The following is a 24,009-nucleotide window of genomic DNA, read 5'->3' on the forward strand; positions in this document are numbered from 1 at the left end:
AACTATAAATTCAACTGGGAAACTCTGAGCATTCTAGTCGAAGCCAAATCCAAAGTTCTAGGGAATTCCTGGAAGCTTGGCATTCAGACAAATCAGACATCAATAGACATGTGGCAGTAAACCATGTTTATAAACCATTCAAAACAAAAAGTTAAGAAGGAAATGGAAATACCGGAAAATGGTAGTTCTTGACTTATAGCCATAGGTTTGCTAGTGTTGTGGCCCACCAGTGGCCAGTGGAGCTGGCAGCAGAGTCAGACAGTGAGGAGGTTGGGGGGGAGCATTGGCCAATCCTGAGGGCTGAGGAAGGCTCGGACGAGGGCTCTTCATCAGAGGCAGAGACGGGGTCAAGGCTGTCTGGCAGTGATCAGGTCCCTTTGGAGCTAGACAGAAGTAAGGCAGAGGAACAGTTGGAGCCGATTCCCAGTGTGCGCATGCGCAGAGCTGCCAGAAGAAAAGAACTCAGATATCAGGGTAGACTTGGGAGTAAAGTCACAAGTGGAAGTGATTGGCCCCTTCCATAGGAAATAAAAGAGGAGCGAAAGGGGAGGGGACTTTTGCAGGAAACAATTCGTTGGTTCGGTCGTTAGATTTATTTCAGGAGTGTAAAGATCTGTCCGTGAATCTCAGAGACTCTGTGCCCAGTCTTTCCTTGCACAGCACCTCATTTGGAAAATATTTACATGGCAGCTTTCCAAGATAGATAAGGTCTGTAGTCATAAATATTCCTTTGAAAGACTGTCTGCCAGGCCTTTGCTGAATGTGAATGAGAGGAATTCACATTCGTTTCGGTACTTGGCAACCAGCAGGTATTCATGAGAGTTGCACCCTCCTGGGGCCATGTGATCACCATCTGCAACCATCCCAACCAGCTTCCCACAAGCAAAGTAATGCGGGAAGCCAGATTTGCATGAGGGACTTAACAACTGTGGCAAAACTGGTGATAAAATGGGACAAAACTCACTTAACTGCCTTGGTTAGCAATAGAAATTTTGGACTGTATTTTGGTCGTAAGTCCAGGACTACCAATACTTCATTTCCAATAACATCCAGATACGCAACCAGACAAACAATCAAGCAGAAAACAATCAAGGAACTATCAAGGAGAAAATGACACTCCCACCAACACTGGCAGGGCAAGCTGCTATATGCCGTGTTTCCCCCAAAACAAGACCCAACTGGGAAATAAGCCCTAGCATGATTTTCAGGATGTTCTTAATATAAGCCCTAACCTCCAAAATAAGCCCCAGATGAGATTGTTAGCTAGACAGATGCACTGAGTGCCATATTTCCCTGAAAATAAGCCCCTAGTGCATCTTTGGGGGCAAACATTGATATAAGACCTGGTCTTATTTTTGGGAAAACACAGTATAAACAGGGAACACACTCCACACACTGATATGTTACCTAGTTGGACTATGTAGTGCCTGCAAGCAAACAACCATGCTCACACAGCATCAATTCCACAATTCAAACCAGAACTATAAATATTCCCTTCTATTATAATAATTATCAGAGTCGGTGTCTGGTGAAAATGTGGGAGCTTGGAATATTAACCTTCTAGATCAGTGCTGAAAAGGTTGGGCAGAATGACACCATGCTCCGTAAAAGCCGAACTTCTGGGTTCTAGCATGCTTCTGTGCCCAACAATCAGCAGGCCAGCGCAAACTGCCATGCGCGCGAAGGTATCATGCTCCAGAAAAGCCAAACGTCTGGGTTCTGTTGCTCATGCGCACCTGACAATCAGTTAGCTGGCGCACGTGTGCACACTGGTTTTTGGCACTGCTATGCACGCGAAGAACAGCTGATCGTCACACGCGCATGCGTGCGAGAAACCCGGAAAACAAACAGGCAAGGCTGCATGTGCCAGACGACATGGCTTCGTGTGCCACTTTGTGCACGCGTGCCATAGGTTTGCCATCACGGTTCTAAGTTCTCAGGACCTATGGGGACGTTTTTTCTTCTTCTTCAACCTCAGGAACTTTAAGAAGTGGAAAAGTCAACTCCCAGAATTTCCCAGCCAGGTAGAAGTTGAAGTTCACATATCTTAAAGCATGCTAGCTGATTAATTTTGGAAGATGACATCTATACATGTCAACGTTGCTAAGGTTGAGTTAAGACTGGCTCAGGATGTCTTTAGCATCTAGTGTATCAGACAATGCATAATTGAAAAAAAACTAAATATACAAAGAAAATTAAGTACATATTAACACATCTGCTGGCCACAGCTAGAATAGCGTTTGCCCAATGCTGGAAACAAAATAATATTCCCTCGGACGAATTAGTGATACAAAATTTTTTGGATTGTAGAGATGAACAAATTAACACTAAAATTAAAAGACAAAGAAGAGTCGGAATATTATGAAATTTGAAACAATTGGTACAAATGGCTGCAAAACAAGAATAAAATTATATATATATATATGTTGTATTTGTGCTGATAAATAAATAAAGGGAGACTAGTATAGATCTATTTCAAGCTATTTAGCTCTCATCAGCTAGCCATACCCTTACTGGAATTCGATGAGAGCTAAATAGCTTGAAATAGATCTATACTAGCCTCCCTTTATTTATTTATCAGCACAAATACAACACAAATGTAACAAAGGCAACAGTAAAAATATTGGGTTTCTGTCTCTTGTGACGAGCCGATAGACAGATAATGGAAGCAGTTAGCTTCCTCCCATAATTGGGGCATACCAGGGGTTGTGACACTATATCACTGTATCACTATATATATATGATAGATAGATGATTGATAGATAGATGATAGATAGATAGATAGATAGATAGATAGATAGATAGATAGATAGATAGAACTGTGTATAAAGGTTTATAAACATAGAAGCGAAATAATATTTACATGTACAGGTATGATGACATAATAATGTTGATATAAAAACTGTAAGGTGTTGTAGAAGGAAGATAATAATAATAAAATTAAAAAAGAAAAAAAAACTAAATCAATGAGAAGGACTACATCTATCATTGTGAACCATTGGATCTGCCAGAGAAGTTCTTCTGAAGGTGCTTACCTTCTCAAAAATCTTTTTATAGTATGAAGATTACCAGACAGCACCACATTCATTCGTGTCTTGTTCAAACTATGAAATAGGTGTCCTTGGAAACTGGATTTGAGTCCCACTCTGGTGGGCTTGGAAGGACTGTCTTTTGAAGCACCTTTTTAACCATTCACATGATTCACTTAATAAGTTTTTTTTTTTTGGCTTAAGATACAAGCCTCCTTACTATATAGAAAGCCACATAATAGATCAAAGAGACAAAGAAGCACGTAAGCTAGCAAAAGCAGAGTGTGAGAGAGACTGATGGAATATGCTCCTGAGGGAGCAGTGGGGGAGTTTTGGCAACCAGGTTTTTCCCAGAGAGAGGCCCTGATTAAGAGACTGGGGCTGCCCCAAGCTGAATGGAGGAGGAGGGAAGACGTTCAAGGTAGCCACACCCTAGAATCGCTCAGGATATGCTGTATCTAGTAGGTTAGAAGGTTATAGCTTTAGTCTGGCAAGATTCTGTCCATTGGCTGTAAGCAAAATAAAGGATTGGACTTGATTGGATTTTGCTGGGTCGTCTTTGGGTTTGGGCCTGACAAAAATGTAAAGGACTGCAAGGTTGGTGTCTATGGAGATTCTCCGTCATCCAGGTCATGGTTGTCCCAAAGGTGCTTTTTCAAGAGGCAACTGGAATGAGATGAAGAAGCTTCTTTTGGTGAGAAGCGAAAAACCAGAAAGTCCAGTTGCCTCTTGAAAGAGCACCTTTGGAACTGCAAGTTTGGGAAAAATACAACAAATTGTCAGAGTAGGCAATATGAATCGCTGAGCAAATCTGGAAACTTAAGAGATTTATAGGAAATGACCAGGCTGAATCCAAAGGCATCATCAGCACCTAGGCCTCCAAGAGAAATCTAAGTCCAGCCCCCCCTTGAAGTCTATTGACTCTTAGATAATGTGATACCAATTCACATTGACTGTTAGTAGGTCAGATTCTTGTATTGTATAGGTTGCATGGAATAAATTTGCCATGTTTTTGAACTCGACCCTTGCTTCTAGTTCATTGTACCCGTCAAGGTTGTTTAGGCATTCTTACATAAGAGGCTTCAACTGGTCCAGAATGCGGCTGCGCGGGTTATCCTGGGGGTACCTAGGTGCTCCCATGTTGCGCCCCTTTTAGGCGGCCTGCACTGGTTGCTGGTTGTCTTCCGGATGCGATTCAAGGTACTAATTATGACCTTTAAAGTGCTCCATGGCTTAGGCTCAGGATACCTGCGAGACCACCTACTGCCCCCGGTAGCCTCTCATCGCCCAGTGCGATCCCACAGAGTTGGCCTCCTCAGGGTGCCGTCGGCCAGACAGTGTCGGCTAGCGACCCCCAGGGGGAGAGCCTTCTCTGTGGGAGCCCCTTCCCTCTGGAATGAGCTGCCCCCGGAGCTTCGCATAATCCCCGACCTCCGGTCCTTCCGACGCGCCCTAAAAAGTTGGCTTTTCCAGCAAGCCAGCCTGGCCTGAACAAAACAAAATAAATTATTGATCATCGTTAATTTTAATCGAATTTTTAAAATGTTATTGTTAATCTTAATTGGGTTTGTTTTTTTGGATATTGTATCTATTTTTTAAAAACTTTTGTAATATGTGTTTTTTTTAACGTTGTACGCCGCCCTGAGTCCTTTGGGAGAAGGGCGGCATATAAATCCAATAAACAAACAACAAACAAACAATAATAAAAGAAGGCCCTTCTTTATGCTTTTTCTCTAATAGGTCTTTATTCATGGAACTCTTTTTTCTACTTGATCTGCTTTCTCTTTTTAAACGGGACCTTGAGAAAGTTTTGTTCCAACAGATCTATGTCAAACACTTTTTGCTTTGCTCTCCCTGTTGCATTTAGCTTTGAATGTTGAATGTTGATTTTATTTATATGCCGCCCTTTTCCCCCGAAGGGGACTCAGGGCGGCTCACAACTCAACCAGGGAAGGGGGATACAAACAAAAAATTAAAAACAACACAAAACAATGCATAATTAAAAACACATAGCAGTCATACCAATTCGAGACGGGGGCAACCGCTCTTTAGCCCCAGGCCTGTCGGAACAGCCAGGTTTTAAGGGCTTTGCGGAAGGCCTGGAGGGTGGTGAGGGTTCGAATCTCCACGGGGAGTTCGTTCCAGAGGGTCGGAGCAGCCACAGAGAAGGCTCTCCTCCGGGTAGTCGCCAGTCAACACTGGCCGGCAGATGGAATTCGGAGGAGGCCTAGTCTGTGGGATCTAATTGGTCTAGTGGAGGTAATTGGCAGCACTCTCACTTTCAGCTTTAGGCTTAACTGCATTGAAACGCACAGGGACAGTTTTCCATATGCTGTCCAGTGAGCAGTTTAATGTGGCATCGTTGCAGCCAATCGAAGTCGATCACAGAAGTGCATCGTGAGGCTTTCAAGTTAACTGGTCTACAAACAGGTTCCAGCACTGAGCAGAATTTGGTTAGTCCTTCACTGGGAGGCCACGAAGGTTGTAGCTGAACTGGAAAGAAAACAATAGCAAAGTTTCTGCATTGTGCCAAATAATCCCACATGGCTGTTGTAACCAGTGACTGAGATTGACAGGAGGGAGACATTAACTAAAAACACCGCAAGTTGGAAATCACTGGAAAACTTTGGCATTGTACCCCTGGCTCCATTCAAGGCATTGCTGTCCAAGAGGAATGAAAGATGTACCTTGCTTAATCTAGATATAAAAAATCCAAATATCACTCACTCATCATGAAATCTCCAGACCTGCAAAGCCTGCAAACCTGAAATTCGGCATGTATGTTCTTAGTATTTAGTATTTTTTTTTTTAGTATTTTATTGGAATTTATAGGCCGCCCTTTTCCCTGAGGGGACTCAGGGCGGCTAACAATCAGAAAGGGGGGGGGGTGCAAATACAAAAACAAAAACAGTAGGTGAATAAAATAAGACAATAAAAACACAACTTGCATTCAACATTCAACACTTGGGTGGGGCGAATTAGGAACTTATCCCCAGGCCTGACGGGATAGCCAGATCTTGAGGGCTGTGCGGAAGGTCTGTACGGTGGTGAGGGTGCGAATCTCGACGGGGAGGTCGTTCCACAGGGTCGGAGCTGCTACAGAAAAGGCTCTCCTCCGCGTAGTCGCCAGTCGGCATTGACTGGCGGATGGAATTCGGAGGAGGCCCAATCTGTGCGATCTAATTGGTCTGAGGGAGGTAATCGGCAGGAGGCGGTCTCTCAAGTTCTTCTTGGCTTCTAGGTGCTCACTAAGAAAGGATTTTTTGAAATGACCATCACATCATCAGTATTTCTTATCTGCCAGCTTCCTTATAGTAACACGCTCTGATGCTACCCCCTTCGCTAAACTGGGTGTGGGCATGGCCAGTACGTGACTCATCCAGCCTGCAAGCTGGGAGTTTAGACATTCTACTCCCCCTCCCCACCTGAAAAGAACCCTGTTCCAACTACCAGTTGCCTCACATTCCATTACCTTCACTCAGGAGCGGCCTGGGGCTCCTTACAGTTTCGTAGCGAAGCATGGGAATCCAGCTAGTACTGTATATGGGACTTTATAGTGCAAGATATCATGCAGGTCTCTAGAATGGATTAATTCAATAACCAGGTCAAGACCATTGTGTAGATGCAGCCTGTATTTTGGTGACTGTTGTGGAGCCGGTGACTGAAGGGGAGGGACCCCTGCCAGTGAGAGTAAAGAAACATTCCAGCTTAGAATCTGTTTCAGGGAGGAAAGGTCTAATATCAAACCTTCCTTTCCCACAGTGTGAGAGGTCTTATTTTAGGATGCAAAACCAAGAGCCGCAGTGGCGCAGTGGTTAGAGTCCAGTACTGCAGGTCATTTCTGCTGATCACCAGCTGCCAGAAGTTTGGCAGATCGAATCCCACCAGGCTCAAGGTTGACTCAGGCTTCCATCCTTCCGTGGTGGGTAAAATGAGGACCCAGATTGTTGGGGGCAAGATGCTGACTGTGTAAACCGCTTAGAGAGGGCTGTGAAGCACTGTAAAGCAGTATTTAAGTAAGTGCTATCGCTAAACATCCAACCATAGCCTCCTTCAGACCGAAAAACGTTTTCCTAATCCTGCCTTCTTCTATATGAATGGTGCCTTTTATTTAGGATCTTATTCAGAGACAACTGTGCTTTGCTCCAGCTGTGCTTGGGTATAAATAACACAATAATGTCCAAACTTTCCCAATCCTGATCTTGACCTTCCTCTTATTTCATCCAATAGAGAGCAATCCGTGTCCGCAGCCACTCCATGGAGACCATGGTTGGAAGCCAAAAGAAGCACCAGCCTGGAGGAATCCCTGGGAGCTTGAGCGGCGGGATTGTGCACAACAGTGTTGAAATAACCAAGACCACCTTCTCTGTAAGTGCCATGCAATTTAGAACAATTTAGCTCAGTTCAAAAGAAGGGAAGGGGACTTGATGGCTCAGTGGTTAAAGTCGCTGAGCTTGTCAGCTGAAGCTGACAGCCTGACCCGAGCGCTGCGTGGTGGGGTGAGCTCTTGTTACTTGTCTCACCTCTTGCCAACTTAGAAGTTTGAAAACATGCAAACGCAAGTAGATAAATAGGTACCACTTTAGTACCTCTCTCCATAATTTAGCTGTTAAGATGCTGGGCTTGTTGACCGGGAGGTTGGCAGTTTGAGATCCCAGCGCTGCTTGATGAGGTGAGCTACTGTCCTTGCTCCTGCTCCTGCTTAAAAGCATCCAAATGCGAGTAGATAAATAGGTACCACTTCAGTGGGAAGGTTAATACTATTTCATGCACCTTGGGATATAGTCATGCTCAGGGGTGAGAATGAAAAAATTTAGCAACCGGTTCACTACCCAGTTTTTGGGTGGGTGTGGCCATGGGTGTGTGGCCTATTTGGTCTCCTGCACCATGGCGGGGAGGGGGGGCCTTTTTGCCCTCCCCAGGCTCCAGAGCTTTTCCTTGAGCCTCTGGGATGATGAAAATGGCCTCCCCCAGGCTCCGGAGGCCCTCAGGAGGCTGGAAACAGGCCCATTTCTGGACTTCCGGAACTTCCGGGAGGCCTTTCCTCAAGCCTCAGGGAGGGTGAAAACAGCCTTCCCCGGGCTCTGGAGCCCCTCTGAAGGCTGGAAACAGGCTGGAACTTCTGGGAGGCCCGTTTGTACCCTCTCAGAGCCTCTGTGCAGGACCTGCATTTACCTAGCATGATGAATGGGCCACGTGGATACTCCTGGGAGGGGTGGGGTGATCAGGGCCAGCCAGGCCTACCAACTACTGGTTCAGTGAACCAGAAATTAGCATCTGTTTCACTTGAACCGGTCCGAACCGGCTGAATCCCACTCCTGGTAATGCTCGCCATATGACCACAGAAGTGTCATTTGGACAATGCTGGCTCCCTTGGGCAGGAAACGGAGATGAGCACCATCCCCCTTGAGTCAGACTCAACTGGATAGAGGAAACCTCTACCTGAAAAGCATCCCATCTTCATTAGCCTTCCCGGAGATTGAAGAAGGGGGAAGGTGAATTTTGTGAATTTAGGCCAAAAAGAAAAAAAAAGGCTGTGCTTAGCATTGATTGGCTTTGGCCTGTGACATTTCAAACACTACTTCTTTCTTTGTTTTAAATCTTGATTCCTTTTCAAAAGCAAATATCTTGATTGCTCAACTCCATGAATTCTCCACATGCCTTTCCCTTTCTGTACAGATAAACACAGTATGATCTCTGTCTCAAGGTCCTTACAGACTGAAAGGTGACATTTAATTATAGGGAGAAAGAGACCAAATTAAATGGAAGAATGTATACGAATAGAATTTAAGAAAATACAGTGTACAAGATAGTCCTTGACTTACAACCACAGTGAAGCCCAACATTTCTGTTGCTAAGTGGCTGTTAAGTGAATTTTGCAATAAAAATTGCTCTGTGCATGCGCAGAAGCAAAAAACAAGATGGCGGTGCCTACAGCGCTACCAGGAGAACCAGTTTGGGGGGGGGGGGCAGGCCTGCTGGTTGTGGCGAACCAGACTGCCAAACCACGACCGGTTCAGCCGAACTGTTCCAAACTGGTAGGAACCCACCACTGACTGCTTGTCAGAAGGTTGCAAAAGGGGATTCACATGACCCTGGGACACTGCAACCGTCATAAATATGAGCCAGTTGCCTGGTGTTCAACATTTGACTATGGGGATGCTGGAAAAACTGTGAAAAACAGCCATGCCACTTTTTTCAGTGCCTTCATAACCTAGAACAGTCACTAGACGGAAGGTTGAAAGTCAAGGACTACTTGTAGAGTTGCAGTTGAGGTGTTGAATGTGGATGAGTTATCTAGGTTCAAGCTGTCATTTAATTATGGCAGCTTTGGATTCTCTCAGAGCTCAGTTTTCCTCACAAGGATTCTGCATCTTGTGCTGCAGAATAGAATGAACCGAGATTTCTTCCAGGCAAGAAAACGTGGTACGTAAATGATTTGCTAAGCCTGTTTTGCAAAGATCCATTGGGATCCACTGTTTCTCTCTTCAGCCTCCGTTAGCAGCAGCAACAGCCAAGAATCAATCGAGGAGTCCTATAAAGAGACGATCGGGCTTATTCCCCCGTCTGCACACCGGATCCGAAAGCCAAGCAGAACCTCGGAGCCGATGGTAAATTCCATAAATGTGTGTTTTTTACATGTGGTGCCTTGTATTGGGACTTTTGGAAGTCTTTGGCTAGAGAAATCGCAGCTTCGGGGGAGAAACATGATTGTGTTGTAAAGAATCATGCATCATCAACAACAACATTTAACGACCCCATAATCCAGTGATGGCGAATCTTTTCAGCTCCGAGAGCCCAAACCATAATGCACGTGCAAGTGCTTGCACATGCGCGTGCCAGAGCACTAGAAACGCGAAGACCAGCTGGCCAGCGTGTGCATGCCTGCTTTTGGGGTATTCTTTGGACCATTTTCAGGCCAAAAATGACCTGAAAACGCCCCAAAAAACTCCCTGGAAAATGTCCCGGAAACGGCCTGGAAAACAGCCTGGTTTTTAGCTGTTTTCAGGCTGTTTTCTGGCGCTTTGGTGCCCGCGAAGACCAGCTGACCGCAACAGAAACCAGAAGAGCAGCTGTGTGTGCCCACAGAGAGGGCTCTGCATGCCACCTCTGGCCCATGTGCCATCACGGCCATAATCCCTTGTGGGGCGGAGTCTGGGCAACTGAATGGGTCTGGCACAGCAGAGTTGGATGCCCTTCCTGTCACCAATGATCACAATTTACGATCACAATTTAGCCCCAAATTTCCGGTGTTAAGAAGATAGTCGTTAAGTGGGCTTTGCCCCATTTTACGACCTTTCTTGCCATAATTGCTAAATGAATCACAGCAGTTGTTAAATTAGTAAACGTGGTTGTTCAGGGAATCTAGCTTCCCCATGGACTTTGCTTGTTAGAAGGTCGCAAAAAGCAACCACCCAATCATGGGATACTGCAACTCTCTTAAATATGAATCTGTTGCTAGTCATCTAAATTTAGAATTAGAATAGAATAGAGCTGGAAGGAACCTTGGAGGTCTTCTAGTCCAGCCCTCTGCTCAAGCAGGAGAACCATTTCAGACAAGTGGCTGTTCAGTCTCTTCTTAAAAACATCCAGTGATGGAGCACCCATGCTTTCTGAAGGCAAGTTTCTCCATTGGTTTATTGTCCTCGCTGTCAGGAAGTTTCTCCTTAATTCCAGGTTGCTTCTCTCTTTGGTTAGTTTCCATCCATTTTTTCTTATCTTGCCTTCTGGGACTTTGGAGAATAATAGCAATAGCAATAGCAGTTAGACTTATATACCGCTTCATAGGGCTTTCAGCCCTCTCTAAGCAGTTTACAGAGTCAGCATATTGCCCCCAAAGTCTGGGTCCTTATTTCACCCACCTCGGAAGGATGGAAGGCTGAGTCAACCTTGAGCCGGTGAGATTTGAACTGCTGAACTGCAGATAACAGTCAGCTGAAGTGGCCTGCAGTACTGCACCCTAACCACTGCGCCACCTCAGCCACCCCATAATTTGTCCCCTTCTTCTTTGTGGCAGCCCCTTAAATACTGAAATACTGCTATCATGTACCCCTAGTCCTTCTTTTCTTTAGACTAGCCAAACCTAAATCCTGCAGCTGTTCTTCATATGTTTTAGTCTCCAGGCCCCTGATCATCTTAGTTGCTCTTCTCTGAACTTTTTCCAAAGCATTTGATCACCTGAGCATGCTACAGAGGTGGTATTCAGCAGGTTGTGACCAGTTCTGGAGAACCGTTAGTGGAAATTTTGAGTAGCTTGGAGAACCGGTAAATACCACCTCTGGCTGGCCTCGCCCCCATCTATTCTCTGCTCCCAAATCCCAGCTGATCAGGAGGAAATGGGGATTTTGCAGTATCCTTCCTCTGGAGTGGGAAGGGAACGGAGATTTTATAGTATTTTTCCCTGTCACACCCACCAAGCCACGCCCACGAAGTCATGCCATGCCCGCCAAGCCACGCCCATGGAACCGGTAGTAAAAAAAATTGAATCCCACCACTGGTCTGCTTCTTTGGTTGTAAGTGTGACAAATAGTCATCATGAGCCAAGGTGGCGCAGTGGTTAAATGCAGCACTGCAGGCTACTTCACCTGACTGCAGTTCTGCAGTTCGGCTGTTCAAATCTCACCGGCTCAGGGTTGACTCAGCCTTCCATCCTTCCGAGGTGGGTAAAATGAGGACCCGGATTGTTGTTGGGGGCAATATGCTGACTCTGTAAACCGCTTAGAGAGGGCTGAAAGCCCTATGAAGCGGTATATAAGTCTAACTGCTATTGCTATTGCTATTGCTATGAGTTGCATTTTTTTCAGTGCTACTGTAACGTCAGATGGCAGTAAACGAATCGTTGTAAGTCGAGGACTACCTATATTTCTTAGGTTCTTCGTGGCAGCAGGTATTGCTAAGCCAGATTCTGTTTGGCTGTGCGACCTTTTGCTGGAGAGAACTGTGGTTTGATATTCCAAAAACTCTTAAGAGATAACGCATTCGTTGCCTTGACTACACTCACTGCCCACATTTGCAGTTTTATAAAAGGGTTACAGAGCTCCGGTTAAGATGCATTAACGTTTTCTAGATAATTGATGGAAATAAAATGGATCAAATTACAATGCATTGTAAAAAGAAGTACTTGATTACTGAAATTATTAAGTATTATCTACTGAAAACTAATTCAGAAAATTGCTATAATGGATACACTGAACTTATTATTAGTGAATAAAATGTCAAAATATTAAGCTACTGAGTTATTAAACAACCCAGTGATCATATATATTAACACAGACATACAGGTGTAGTCTCGTAGGCATGTGCACAGACACATTATTATATAACTTCACTAGATAATAACCTGTGACCTCTTGGGTCTTCGTATCAGTGATATTCCCTTACCAGATTCCTCCATGCCTTCAACAACGGTTTGTAACATGCTGCCTTCGCTGGAAAAGTTCTTAAAAATACAGAGAGAAATTTAGAGCTGTAACTGTCTTAGAAGAGCCTGTGCTGAATTGTATAGCACTATGATGGTGAACCTATGGCATGAACCTATGGTCTTCACATGCACGGGAGACAGTGGTGGGTTCCAGATCCCGGGAATCTGGAACATGAGGTTGCCCCTGAAGAGTGTTTGGAGACTACAATTGGTCCAGAATGCAGCCGCGCGAGTGATACTGGGTGTACCTAGGTACACCCATTTTACACCTATCTTCCGTGAGCTGCACTGGCTTCCCATTGGTCTCCGGACACGCTTCAAGGTGCTGGTTATTACCTTTAAAGCCCTACATGGCCTAGGACCTGGATATCTCCGTGACCGCCTCCTGCAACATACCTCCCAGCGCCCAATAAGATCACACAGGGCGGGCCTTCTCCGAGTACCATCGACTACACAGTGTCGTCTGGCGGCTCCTCGGGGGAAGGCCTTCTCTGTAGCTGCCCCGGCCCTATGGAACAATCTACCCCCTGAGATCCGGACCCTCCCCACTCTCTTGGCCTTCCGCAAGTCTGTTAAGACCTGGCTGTTCCGGCAGGCCTGGGGCTGTTGATCTTGACTGAGCTTCAGCCCCATTAAAAACCAAGTGCATGTTTTGTTTTGCTTTTAATTTGTTTCTGTCTTGTATTTTAATCTTTTTAAATATTTTTAACTGTTTTTATGTAAGCCGCCCGAAGTCCTTCGGGATTGGGCGGCATACAAATCTATTAAAATCCAAATCGAAACCGGTGCAACCAGTATGGTGCAACGGGGCCCAGCGTCCATCACATGAACATGCGCAGGACGTGTGCACATGCACGCAGCCGTGCATGCATCCTTACCTCCTGTGATGCTCCGTGATGCCTGTGCGACGCTCCAGCTGCTCGGTGGAGCATCGCGCAGGCTCCGTACGCTCCATGCGCATGTGAGGAAGTGCTGAAGAGCTCAAATATCAGTAAGGAGCTCAGGCGGGCGGATGGGCCCTCCGGAGCACCGTACCGGAACGGTACCCAGTGCTCCTGGCATGCACCGGTATGCCCGTACCGGGGCGTATTGGTCATAACCCACTACTGGCAGGAGCCCTAGAAACTGGAAGAGCAGCTGCCTGCCTGCTGCTCTACACCTGTATGCCTGCCTTATATATTGCAATTGCAATGCAAATGTAACAAGGCAACATAAAAAAAAATGGCTTTCTGCCTGGATGGCTCCCAGAGTGAGCCGATAGACAGAAAAGGGAAGCAGTATGCTCCCTCCTATATTTGGGCATACCAGGGGTTGTGACACAATACATACATACATACATACATACATACATACATACATACATACATACATACATACATACATACATATATATTCACTGTTTTGTTTAATAATTCAGTAGTTTAATTTTTTGATATTTTATTAATTTAATGCATTATTAATACAGTGCATTTATTAATACCGTGCAATTATTAATACAGTGCAATTATTAATACTGTGCATTTATTAATATGGTGCAATTATTAATTCAGTGCATTTATTAATACAGTGCATTTATGATAATAAATGCAGTGTATTCATTATGGGTAATTTCTGAATTAGTTTTCAGTATATATCACACTTAATAGTTTTAGTAATCTAGTACTTCTTTTTATACTTCTGTGTCATAAAATCTATAGTTATAAAATTTCAAGTCCATGAGAGTGATGGGTTCCAGATTTTGAATGTATCCTATAAATCAGCATAGTGCAAAAATTGTTGCTCTATGATCCATCGTTTTGCTGAGTTAAAGATTATATTCAGACAAAAAAATGAGAGTTGTAGTTGCACATAGATTGTGTTTAGTGATCAATCACATGTGACAGCCTCACCCACCATAAAAACAGTATAAAATTGTAAAAATGTGTTTTTCGGTTGTTTGTCAAATCTTAAAATTAATACGATTTTCTCCTGTGTGAAGCAATGCTTCTCTAGTTCTTCTAGAAATGGTGTTACCTAGACAGGTAAGGAAAGGAAGGAAGCCAAGTCCTAAAAACACCAAGGACTCCACAGAAAGTAAAATAGAAATCTAGTGAATTAATAAAACAGGTTTTAGTCTAACCTGGCTCAGTTCTTCTTTTATTTATAATTCACAACTAGTTAGCTAACTCAGGGGTTGGGTTCGAAAAATTCAGCAATGGGTTCTCTGCCTGGTTGCTGAGTGGGCGTGGCCATGGTGGGTGTGGCCTAGTTAACTTCCTGCACCATACCCGGGACGGTTTTTTGCCTTCCCTAGGCTCCGGAGGCTTTCCTCGAGGCTCCAGAAGGGTGAAAATGGCCTCCCCAGGCACCGGAGGTCCTGTGGTGGCTGGAAATGGGTCCCTTTCTGGCCTTCTGGAACTTCCAGGAGGCCCGTTTTTCCCCCTCCCCGAGCCGCCGTGTGGGCCCTGCACTTACCTGGCATCCAAAACGGGTTGCGTGGAGACTCCTGGGAGGGGTGGGGTGAGGGGAGGAGTGGGAGGGGCCAGCCAGGGGTGGGATTTGGAGGTTCTCTGAACCAGCCATAATGTTAGCTACTGATTCTCCCGAACCTGGGTGAACCTATAGCAGCCTGAGCTAACCACTATATGTGTTCATAGCCAAGGTTTTGCTTCGAGCAATTCAATTGTGGCCAACAGCCGTTTGGTCCCAGAATATCTCTGTATTTTACTTTAAATTTCTTCTCCCCAATCCAAGGTTTTTAAAAGAAAAAAAAATCTTCACCTCCTTCAGAAATATCCTATTTCTTTGTCTTCTGCTAGCTGAAAGACAAAGAAAAAACACAGAAGAAAAAGTGTGCCTCTCTTCCTTTTCATATATTCAGCCTCTGGATTTTGTAGTCTCTTTGGTTCCCTAGCTTTGGCTGGCGCCCAGAGACCCATCCTCTGGATTGTCCTAGATTTGTTGTATCAATTTGCAATGTGGAAAAGAAAGATGCTCCTATAACGTTTCCCTTTGAGGAGCTTCTAAACTGCCCTCTTCCTATATCACAGTTTGAAAACTGGGACAACAGGATATCAGTGTCTTGAATCTGAGGCTAGAAATAGATAACCAAGGCAGAATCGCGGCTGTGGCAATGGACAGGAACCAGGGGACCGAGATTCACGTCTAAACATATCCGTAGGAATGAAGATAACTCTTTGTGTCCCAGGAGAAGGTTTATTCTTTCACGTTTCAAACGGGCGCTGGAGCCCATCATCAGGGAACTTCTCTTTCTCTCCCACCAGAATATCCATAGGAGTTTAGTCAGGGGTGGGATTGAAAAATTTTAGCAACTGGTTCTCTGCCCGGTTGCAGGGTGGCTGCGGCCATGGTGGCGTGGCCTACTCAGCCTCCTGCACCACGGCTGTCCTTGAGCCTCCGGGAGGATGAGAATGGCCTCCTCCAGGCTCCGGAGGCTCTCCGGAGGCTGGAAACGGGCCCATTTCTGGACTCCCGGAACTTCCAGGAGGCCTGTTTTTCTCCCTCCCAGAGCCTCTGCACAGGCCCTGCACTCACCTGGCATCTAAAACGGGCCGTGTGAAGACTCCTGCGAGGGGCGGAGCAGGGTGGGGGTGGCCAGCCAGTCCTTGCAACTACTGGTTCAGCAAACCAGATGTAAAATTAGCATCCAGTTTGCCCGAATCAGTCTGATCCGGCTGAATCCCACCCCTGAGTTTAGTAGGTGGCCTGCAGTTAGTGACTCTTACAGTTTATCTGTTTCCCTGGGTTGTCTTATATGAAACCTGATAATTGTGATAATGGTAGCTACACTAATTCCCTTTATTCTGTAGTCTCTCTGAGCTTAGCTGCTTGCTTGCAGAAGTTTTATGACCCAACTAGGTAACATCACCAGTGCTAGTGAGTAGGGGGTTTATTAGCTTGCCCTGCCAGTTTTGGTGGGGATGTGGTTTCCTCCTTGGTAGTTCCTTCATTAGGCTATAGTTTTCTGCTTGATTGCTTGTCTGGTGTTAATCCCTGTTTATTTGGATGTTGCTTGCTGGAGAGGGCGTGCTGTAGTCTTGTTTCCTTCTTGATTTTTTAATTGTCTCTTTCGGATGATGTGTAAGTTCATGCTGGAGCTGCTCTTATTCTCATCTGTTGGTCCCTTTCTCCACAGCGACAGTGGCTCAGGAACACCCAAGACCCCTGATGGAGGGCATAGCTCCCTTGATATGAAGTCAGAAGCTTCCTCGAACCCAAGCTCTCCAGAAATCTGCCCCAACAAAGAGAGGTAAAAAGCAAGGTGCAATTTTAAACTTGTTGGTTGATGGCATTCAAATGGAGTCACGGTTTTCTGGGATTCAGGTTAGTGACCTCCACTAAAAGCTACGGGCTCAGCATTTCACATGTAGGATGATCCACCACTTAAAAGTTTTCTGGAATTAATGGAACTCAAAAAGGATGCAAGCCAATGGTAGAGGCCATTTGATAGAGCGGCAGAGACTTTTCTGATTCTCAGGATTCATCATTGGCTTGTTTGGAGTCATCTATTGGCTTCAGGTTTGGAGGAACAAAGGGACGAATTATATGAACAATGTCCTTTCTGCAAATTCTCCTTTCTTTGCCAGTGTTCTGACCAGTGGTGGGTTACGCATCCCGGTGCAACTGGTATGGTGCAATGGGGCCCGGCGTCCCCCACATGCATGCACGCATACACACACACATGCATCCTTACCTCCATGATGCTTCCACGACGCTCCAGCTGCTTGGCGGAGTGTCGCGCAGGCACCGTACTCTCCGTGTGCGGAAGCTCCAAAGAGCTCAAATACAGATAAGGAGGGCAGGCGGGCCCTCCAGAGCACCATACTGGAACGGTATCCGGTGCTCCCGGCAGGCACCGGTATGCCTGTAGCGGGGCGTACCGCCTGCAACCCACCACTGACCTAAGCTTCCTGAAAAAGTAAGAAGCAGACTCTTGGTCCCAGCAAAACCTCTTTTATTTACACAAGTGTGAATTCCTTTCATTCACAGTCAGCAAAGCTTGGCAAACAGTCTTTCAGAGGAATATTTATCAACACGAACCTTATCTCGCTTGGAGAGCTGCCAGATAACTAGTTTCCAAATGCAGGGCAAGGCAACACTTCGCAGAGTCTCTTATAGTCACAAGAGAGGGTTTAAATCTCTCTCTCTCTCCCACCTATGTGCTTTTTCTTTGCCCAGGACCAAAAAAAACCCCATGTGATCCTGTCCACCATTAAAACCATCCTTCCAAGCAGTCTCCATGTTTCCAGTGTCTTTCTTCTCACTTGGAACTGAACCCAGAAGGACATCTCTTCCAAACCACATTATGGAAGAAATTTAATAAATTTTGCAAGATTTGAAGATTGAAGCAATGGCTGCACAACTCCACCCTTCTTTTTAGGAACTCAAATTAGAGCAGCACTGTTGGGCTCTGCTTGAAAAGATGTAATTAAGTGGTGGCCATTGTTTTCCCAGCAGTTACTATTACTACAGCTGTGTTGGAAGCACTGAAGTGTTTCCAGGTTGAAAGGATTGAATAGTGACATCACTGATGCTCTGGTTCTTTCACGTCCCTCTTAAATTGCCCAGTAATGTGGTACCCATTTATCTGCTTATGATCATCTGCTTTCAAATTGTTGGGTCAGGAGATGCTGGAGCATTTGACGGGAGCCCACTCCATACGCGGCAGCAACCAGCTCTCGAACATGAGCCTGTCGATTGTCAGTCCAGCTTTCTAACCTGATGAACCACTGCATTCCCTTTCCCAGGAGTTCATGTATATCGAGATCGAAAAGAAAAAAAGTAATCTGGAGAAAAAATCCCATTCCCATTAGGGCTCCTTAGATGCATCATGATCAATTTTAAAATAGAATAGAATAACGGAGTTGGAAGGGACCTTGGAGGTCTTCTAGTCCAACCCCCTGCCTAGGCAGGAAACTCTACACCAATTCAGACAAATGGCTATCCAACATCTTCATTAAAATGCCCCGTGTTGAGGCATTCACAACTTCTGGAGGCAAGCTGTTCCACTGATTAATTGTTCTAACTGTCAGGAAATTTCTCCTTGATTCTAGGTTGCTTCTCTCCTTGATTAGTTTCCACCCATTGCTTCTTATTCTGCCCTCAGGTGCTTTGGAAAATAGTTTGACTCCCTCTTCTTTGTGGCAACCCCTGAGATATTGGAAGACTCCCCTAGTCCTTCTTTTCATTAAACTAGACATACCCAGTTCCTGCAAGCATTCTTCATATGTTTTAGCCTCCAGTCCCCTAATCGCCTGTTGCTCTTCTCTGCACTCTTTCTAGAGTCTCAGCATCCTTTTTATATTGTGGTGACCAAAACTGAATGCAGTATTCCAAGTGTGGCCTTACCAAGGCATTATAAAGTGGTATTAACACTTCACGTGATCTTGATTCTATCCCTCTGTTTATGCCATCTATTTTATGTGCACTATATATGGGATCACGGCTAAGAACAAAAAATATACAAATGTTGTCAGCACAAACACATACAATGGATGGATAGCATATTGCTGATGAAGTGGTATACAGGTAATCCTCATTTAGGGACTGCCTTACTTAGTGACCACTCACAATTACAGCCATAATTGGAACTATGACTAATCCTCATATGGGCCATCTTTGCAAAACAAAGCACAGAAATATGGAAGTCAGATTGTAAGCACGGGGGGGGGGGGTCACTTCCTAACCTCTTTGTTTAACGACCGAATGACTGTTTCGTTTGTGGTCACTAAGCGAGGACTAATTATATGCTTTAAAGACTAGGCGTTTTGAATCGCAAAATTGGAGAACGGCAGTGACGGACCGCTCCCTATGTCACCTGATGGTTAAATTTCCCTTTCTCTCTCTCACTTTCTGCCAGGCCTTTCATTAAACTCAAAGAGAATGGAAAGGCAAATATTTCCCGTTCGTCCTCAAGCACCAGCAGTTTCAGCAGCACTGCAGGAGAGAGTGAAAATATGGAAGAATACGAAAGCCTGGTAAGAGCCTGCTCTCTGCTCTCGATTAATCTGAGGCGGCGAGACTCCTGAAGCAAACAAAAATATTTTAGCATATTATGTATTTAAAACATAGCATCTTTCTCCTCAGCACAGCTTAATAACTCCTTCTGCTTCCGTTTATATTTTTCAGCCAGAGGTGGTATTCAGCTGGTTCGGACCAGTTTGGGCGAACCCGTAGCGGAAATTTTGAGTTGTTCAGAGAACCGGCAAATACCATCTGTGGTTGGCCCCGCCCCGCCGCCCCCGTCATTCCCTGTCCTATATTTCCTTGTTTTTTAGCTCAGCTGATTCACATGGTAAAGTGGATGGCCGCCCCACAGCTGAGCTAAAAAACAGCTCAACTCACCAGCGCTGACCGAAGGCAGTCTTTGACGGCTGCACATGCGTGCGAAATGCGGGCTAGCTGTGCGCCTGCGCAAAGGACGCTATCATAGAACCTGTAGGAAAAGATTTAGAATCTCACCACTGTTGTCAACCCCACCAGGGTGAACTGATTAGGACAGGTGGCTCCAAACTTGGCATCTTTAAGACTTGTGGACTTCATCACCTAGAATCCCTCAGCAAAATTCTGGAAGTTGAAGTCCATAGCTTACACATCCTTTCTTGATTGTTTTAGACTAAAGTCATGTTTTTCTTCTCATAGCTTTTATAACGGATCTAGCCTGTCTTCCCCAAGGCCATTTATTTACTCAGAGGTCTTTCTAAACAATAGCAATTTTATTCAAACAGGTACCAGAATATGTTACTTTGGTTTAAATTACAGTACAGTGTTCTCACCTTAATGACGCTATTATATTTACTTTATTAAAAGGACCATTCTTTCATTTTACTATGCTTACCCCTGAATCTTAAAAGGTCACAGCAATTTGCAATGCAGTGAGCTAAGAAATGGCAACTTTAACATTTCCTTCCTTCCTCCCTCCCTCCCTGTTATGTCAAGATTGGTTTTAACACAGAGGTGAAATTCAGCAGGTTCTGGAGAACTGGTAGCAGAAATTCTGAGTAGTTCGGAGAACTGACAAATACCACCTCTGGCTGGCCCAAGACTGGGGAGGGAATGGAGATTTTGCAGTATCCTTCCCCTGGAGTGGGAAGGGAATGGAGATTTTGCAGTATCCTTCCCCTGGAGTGGGAAGGGAATGGAGATTTTGCAGTATCCTTCCCCTGGAGTGGGGAGGGAATGGAGATTTTGCAGTATCCTTCCCCTGGAGTGGGAAGGGAATGGAGATTTTGCAGTATCCTTCCCCTGGAGTGGGAAGGGAATGGAGATTTTGCAGTATTCTTTCCCTGGAGTGGGAAGGGAATGGAGATTTTGCAGTATTCTTTCCCTGGAGTGGGGAGGGAATGGGGATTTTGCAGTATCTTTCCCCTGCCACGCCCAAAGAACAGGTAGCTAAAAAAATTCTGAATTTCACCACTGTCATCAAGGGTCACTTTAGAGACAAATATTATTTTTACTGGTTTTGTTTTATTTTTATTTTATTTTTTGAAAAATGTATTCTGCACAAAACGTATTCTGGGTTCCTTGGGAGAAAGGGTGGTGTACAAAACTAAATAACACCAACACTTTCTTTAATTCGCAGGGCAGCCAGTCCTCAACTGCATCACCCTATAAGCAAGACGTATTTGTTTACAGTCCTTCCCAAAGCATCGAGAATCCAAATTTAGCATCGGCCTCAACCCCCGTTATCATGAGCCGGAGCCCCACTGGTGAGTTTGATTAAGCCCTGTCTGGATGGGCATTGTATGGTGTTGCTGGTGAAGATGATTCTCAAGTAGGGTGACTTAGCCTTGTCTTTTGGAATAAGGACTTTGTAGTCTAGCCAATTGCACTGAGATTTCCCTGGTGGTCACCCATCTAAATTTTAACCGAGCCCATGCCTGCTTAGCTTTCAAAATGGAGATAGTTATGCTTCAAATACAAGCAGAGCCTGATGTGTGTATTGCTCTTCACATCAGAATATAGTGTCGGAAGAAATGTCCTTCTGGATTCAGTTCCAAGTGAGGAGAAAGACCCTGGAAACATGGCGGCTGTTTGGAAAGGTGGTTTTAATGGTGGACAGGATTACATGCCTTGAAGATGTTGGGTGAAGAAGAAGAAAAAGGGAAGAGATGCTGAGATTGCCCTGGTTTTATGCCCTCTCTGAGCTTTTGAAATTGAGCTTCTATTCTGATTGGTTGTCAGACTCCCATGAGGCCATGCAGGGGCAATTCTGTAGGCTGTCCTGAGTCCCAGGCTTGGTTGAGCTTTGCTGGGTGATGTAATCTTCCCAGGTGCCATGTTGTGCGATGGGTTGTGTGCTAATCCCATCTTTGTGGGATCTTGGTTGAGGACATTTGCTTATGAATGGACCTAGCTATCTCTTTATCTCATAAAGGCGGACATCTGCTGTGGGCTTTTGAGGAGGGTGGGGGCTATTAAGAGTGAATCTGCCTAAAAAACATTTCTCACCCAGGGAAATATAATATTCTGCCTTTTTAATATTTCCTAGAATATTCCATTTTTCTAGGAGAGGGGTGGGTGCTAACTTCCTACAATAGGGCCATCCAAATGCCTTCTGCAGCCTTTGTGCTTGCCCCACCCATACATCATCTTATTCACAGATTAACAAAAGACCAGACTCCCTACATTACAGATAGACAGACTAGCAAACATTGTTAATATTCCTCAGGTTATGTACAGTCTCTGTTTTGCCAAGTGCTAGAGTGGTGATCAAGTGCCCAGCCAATGTATTCTTTTGAAGCCCAGACAGGCACACCAGTAAATAAAAGGGATTTTAGGCGTTATTATTAGTCAAATAGATTTAAACCAGAGGTGGGTTGCTCCCTTTTGGCCTGGATTGGGTGAACCGGTAGTAGCAGCAGCAAGAGGCTCCGCCCACCCTCCCGGATGCTTCTGCACATGCACAGAAGCATCATGCGCATGTGCAAGCGCGCCCGAACTGGTAGTAAAAATATTGGCAACCCACCACTGATTTAAACACATAACATAAAAAAAGCATACATATCAAGCAAGATCATGTCCAAATTACTTACAAGCTGTCAGGAGCATCTGAATACCAACAGCACAGATACACCGATTAGCATCCAATCTCACAATATCCAATACTAGGTTCACACAAACAACAACCTCAAGGTTTTTTAAATCAAAACAGGCACCATGACCTCATCGTCTTGTTAGGGTCAGGATTCTTCAAGACTTGATCTTGGGCACAAAACTTTTGAGATTTTCACAATAAGGAAAGCTTTGCAGGTACCTGAAGATTTCTCCCCCTTCCCCTTTATTCGGTAAACGAGAGTTTAAAAAAAGCAGGGGAGCTCAGAAATTGCTCTAAACTTCTAGAATTTTCTTACCTTTTCCCTTAAATTTTCTTTCTTGCCATTGTAGTCTCCTGAGTTATATTGAGTATATTAATCAAGCAAGCAGCCAACCAATTTGCCATCACTACTTACCTCTTTTCTTTGGTGACACCTGAGGTGTGTGTGTATGTGTGTGTGTGTGTGAGAGAGAGAGAGACAGAGACAGAGACAGACACAGAGAGAGACAGAGAAAGAGAGAGACAGAGAGACAGACCTCCCAAAGACCCATCAGATCTCACAGGGTCGGCCTCCTCCGGGTTCTGTCTGCCAGCCAATGCCATCTGGCTACTACTCAGGGGAGGGCCTTCTCTGTAGCAGCTCCGGCCCTTTGGAATGAACTCCCCGTGGAGATCTGGACCCTCACCTCTCCCCAGGCCTTCCGGAAAGCCGTCAAACCTGGCTGTGCCGGCAGGCCTGGGGTTGATGAGTTCCCCTCCCCTCTCGACTGGTATGGCTGTGTGATTTTCGTGTATTTTAATTATGTGTACTGTTGTTTATGTTCCCTTTCCCCTTTGAGTTGTTCGCCGCCCTGAGTCCCTCCTGGAGAAGGGCGGCATACAAATAAACCAAAACTGAAACTGAGATAGAGAGACAGAGAAAGAGAAAGAGAGACAGTGAGAGAGACAGACACACACACACACACAGACAGACAGACAGAGAAAGAGAGAGAGACAGAGACACACAGAGAGACAGAGAGACAGAGAGAGAGAGAGAAAGAGACAGAGAGAGACACACAGAGAGAGACAGACAGACAGACAGACAGAGAGCAAATCTGAAGAGGATACATGACATTACATATGTGCAAGGATGGGATTCAGCTGGGTCAGACTGGTTCGGGCAAACCGGATGCTAATTTTACATCTGGTTCGTTGAACCAGTAGTTGCAAGAACTGGCTGGCCTCGCCCACTCCTCCCCTCCTAGGAGTCTTTATGTGGCTCGTTTTGGATGCCAGGTAAGTGCAGGGCCCACATGGAGGCTCTGGGAGAGTGATAAATGGGCCTCCCTGAAGTCCAGAGGAGTCCGCTTTCACCCTCCTGGAGGCTCAAAGAAAAGCACCAGAGCCTGGGGAGGGCAAAAAACAGGCTTCCTGGAAGTTCTGGAACTCTTGGAAACAGGCCTGGTTCTGGCCTCCGAAGGGCCACCTGAGCCCAGAGACTCAAGGAAAGCCTCTGGAGCCTGGGGAGAGTGAAACACCACCAC

General features: G+C 45.3%; 1 protein-coding gene across 2 annotated transcripts in view; it reads left to right on the forward strand.

Moving 5' to 3' along the window:
- RAP1GAP2 (RAP1 GTPase activating protein 2) overlaps positions 1-24,009 on the forward strand; it is a 110,177-nt gene that overhangs the window by 80,603 nt on the left and 5,565 nt on the right. For both annotated transcript variants that reach the window (XM_087717187.1, XM_087717188.1), the window contains exons 16-20: positions 7,260-7,397; positions 9,522-9,640; positions 16,586-16,699; positions 19,310-19,427; positions 21,032-21,158. In XM_087717187.1, coding sequence (XP_087573313.1) covers positions 7,260-7,397; positions 9,522-9,640; positions 16,586-16,699; positions 19,310-19,427; positions 21,032-21,158 — 616 coding nt within the window. The remainder of the gene's footprint in view (positions 1-7,259; positions 7,398-9,521; positions 9,641-16,585; positions 16,700-19,309; positions 19,428-21,031; positions 21,159-24,009) is intronic.

The sequence above is a fragment of the Thamnophis sirtalis genome, unplaced genomic scaffold (genome assembly GCF_051295495.1).
Source record: "Thamnophis sirtalis isolate CommonGarterSnake01/CBP01778 unplaced genomic scaffold, rThaSir2_p1.2 scaffold_6, whole genome shotgun sequence".
In the NCBI taxonomy this organism is placed as follows: Eukaryota; Metazoa; Chordata; class Lepidosauria; order Squamata; family Natricidae; genus Thamnophis; species Thamnophis sirtalis.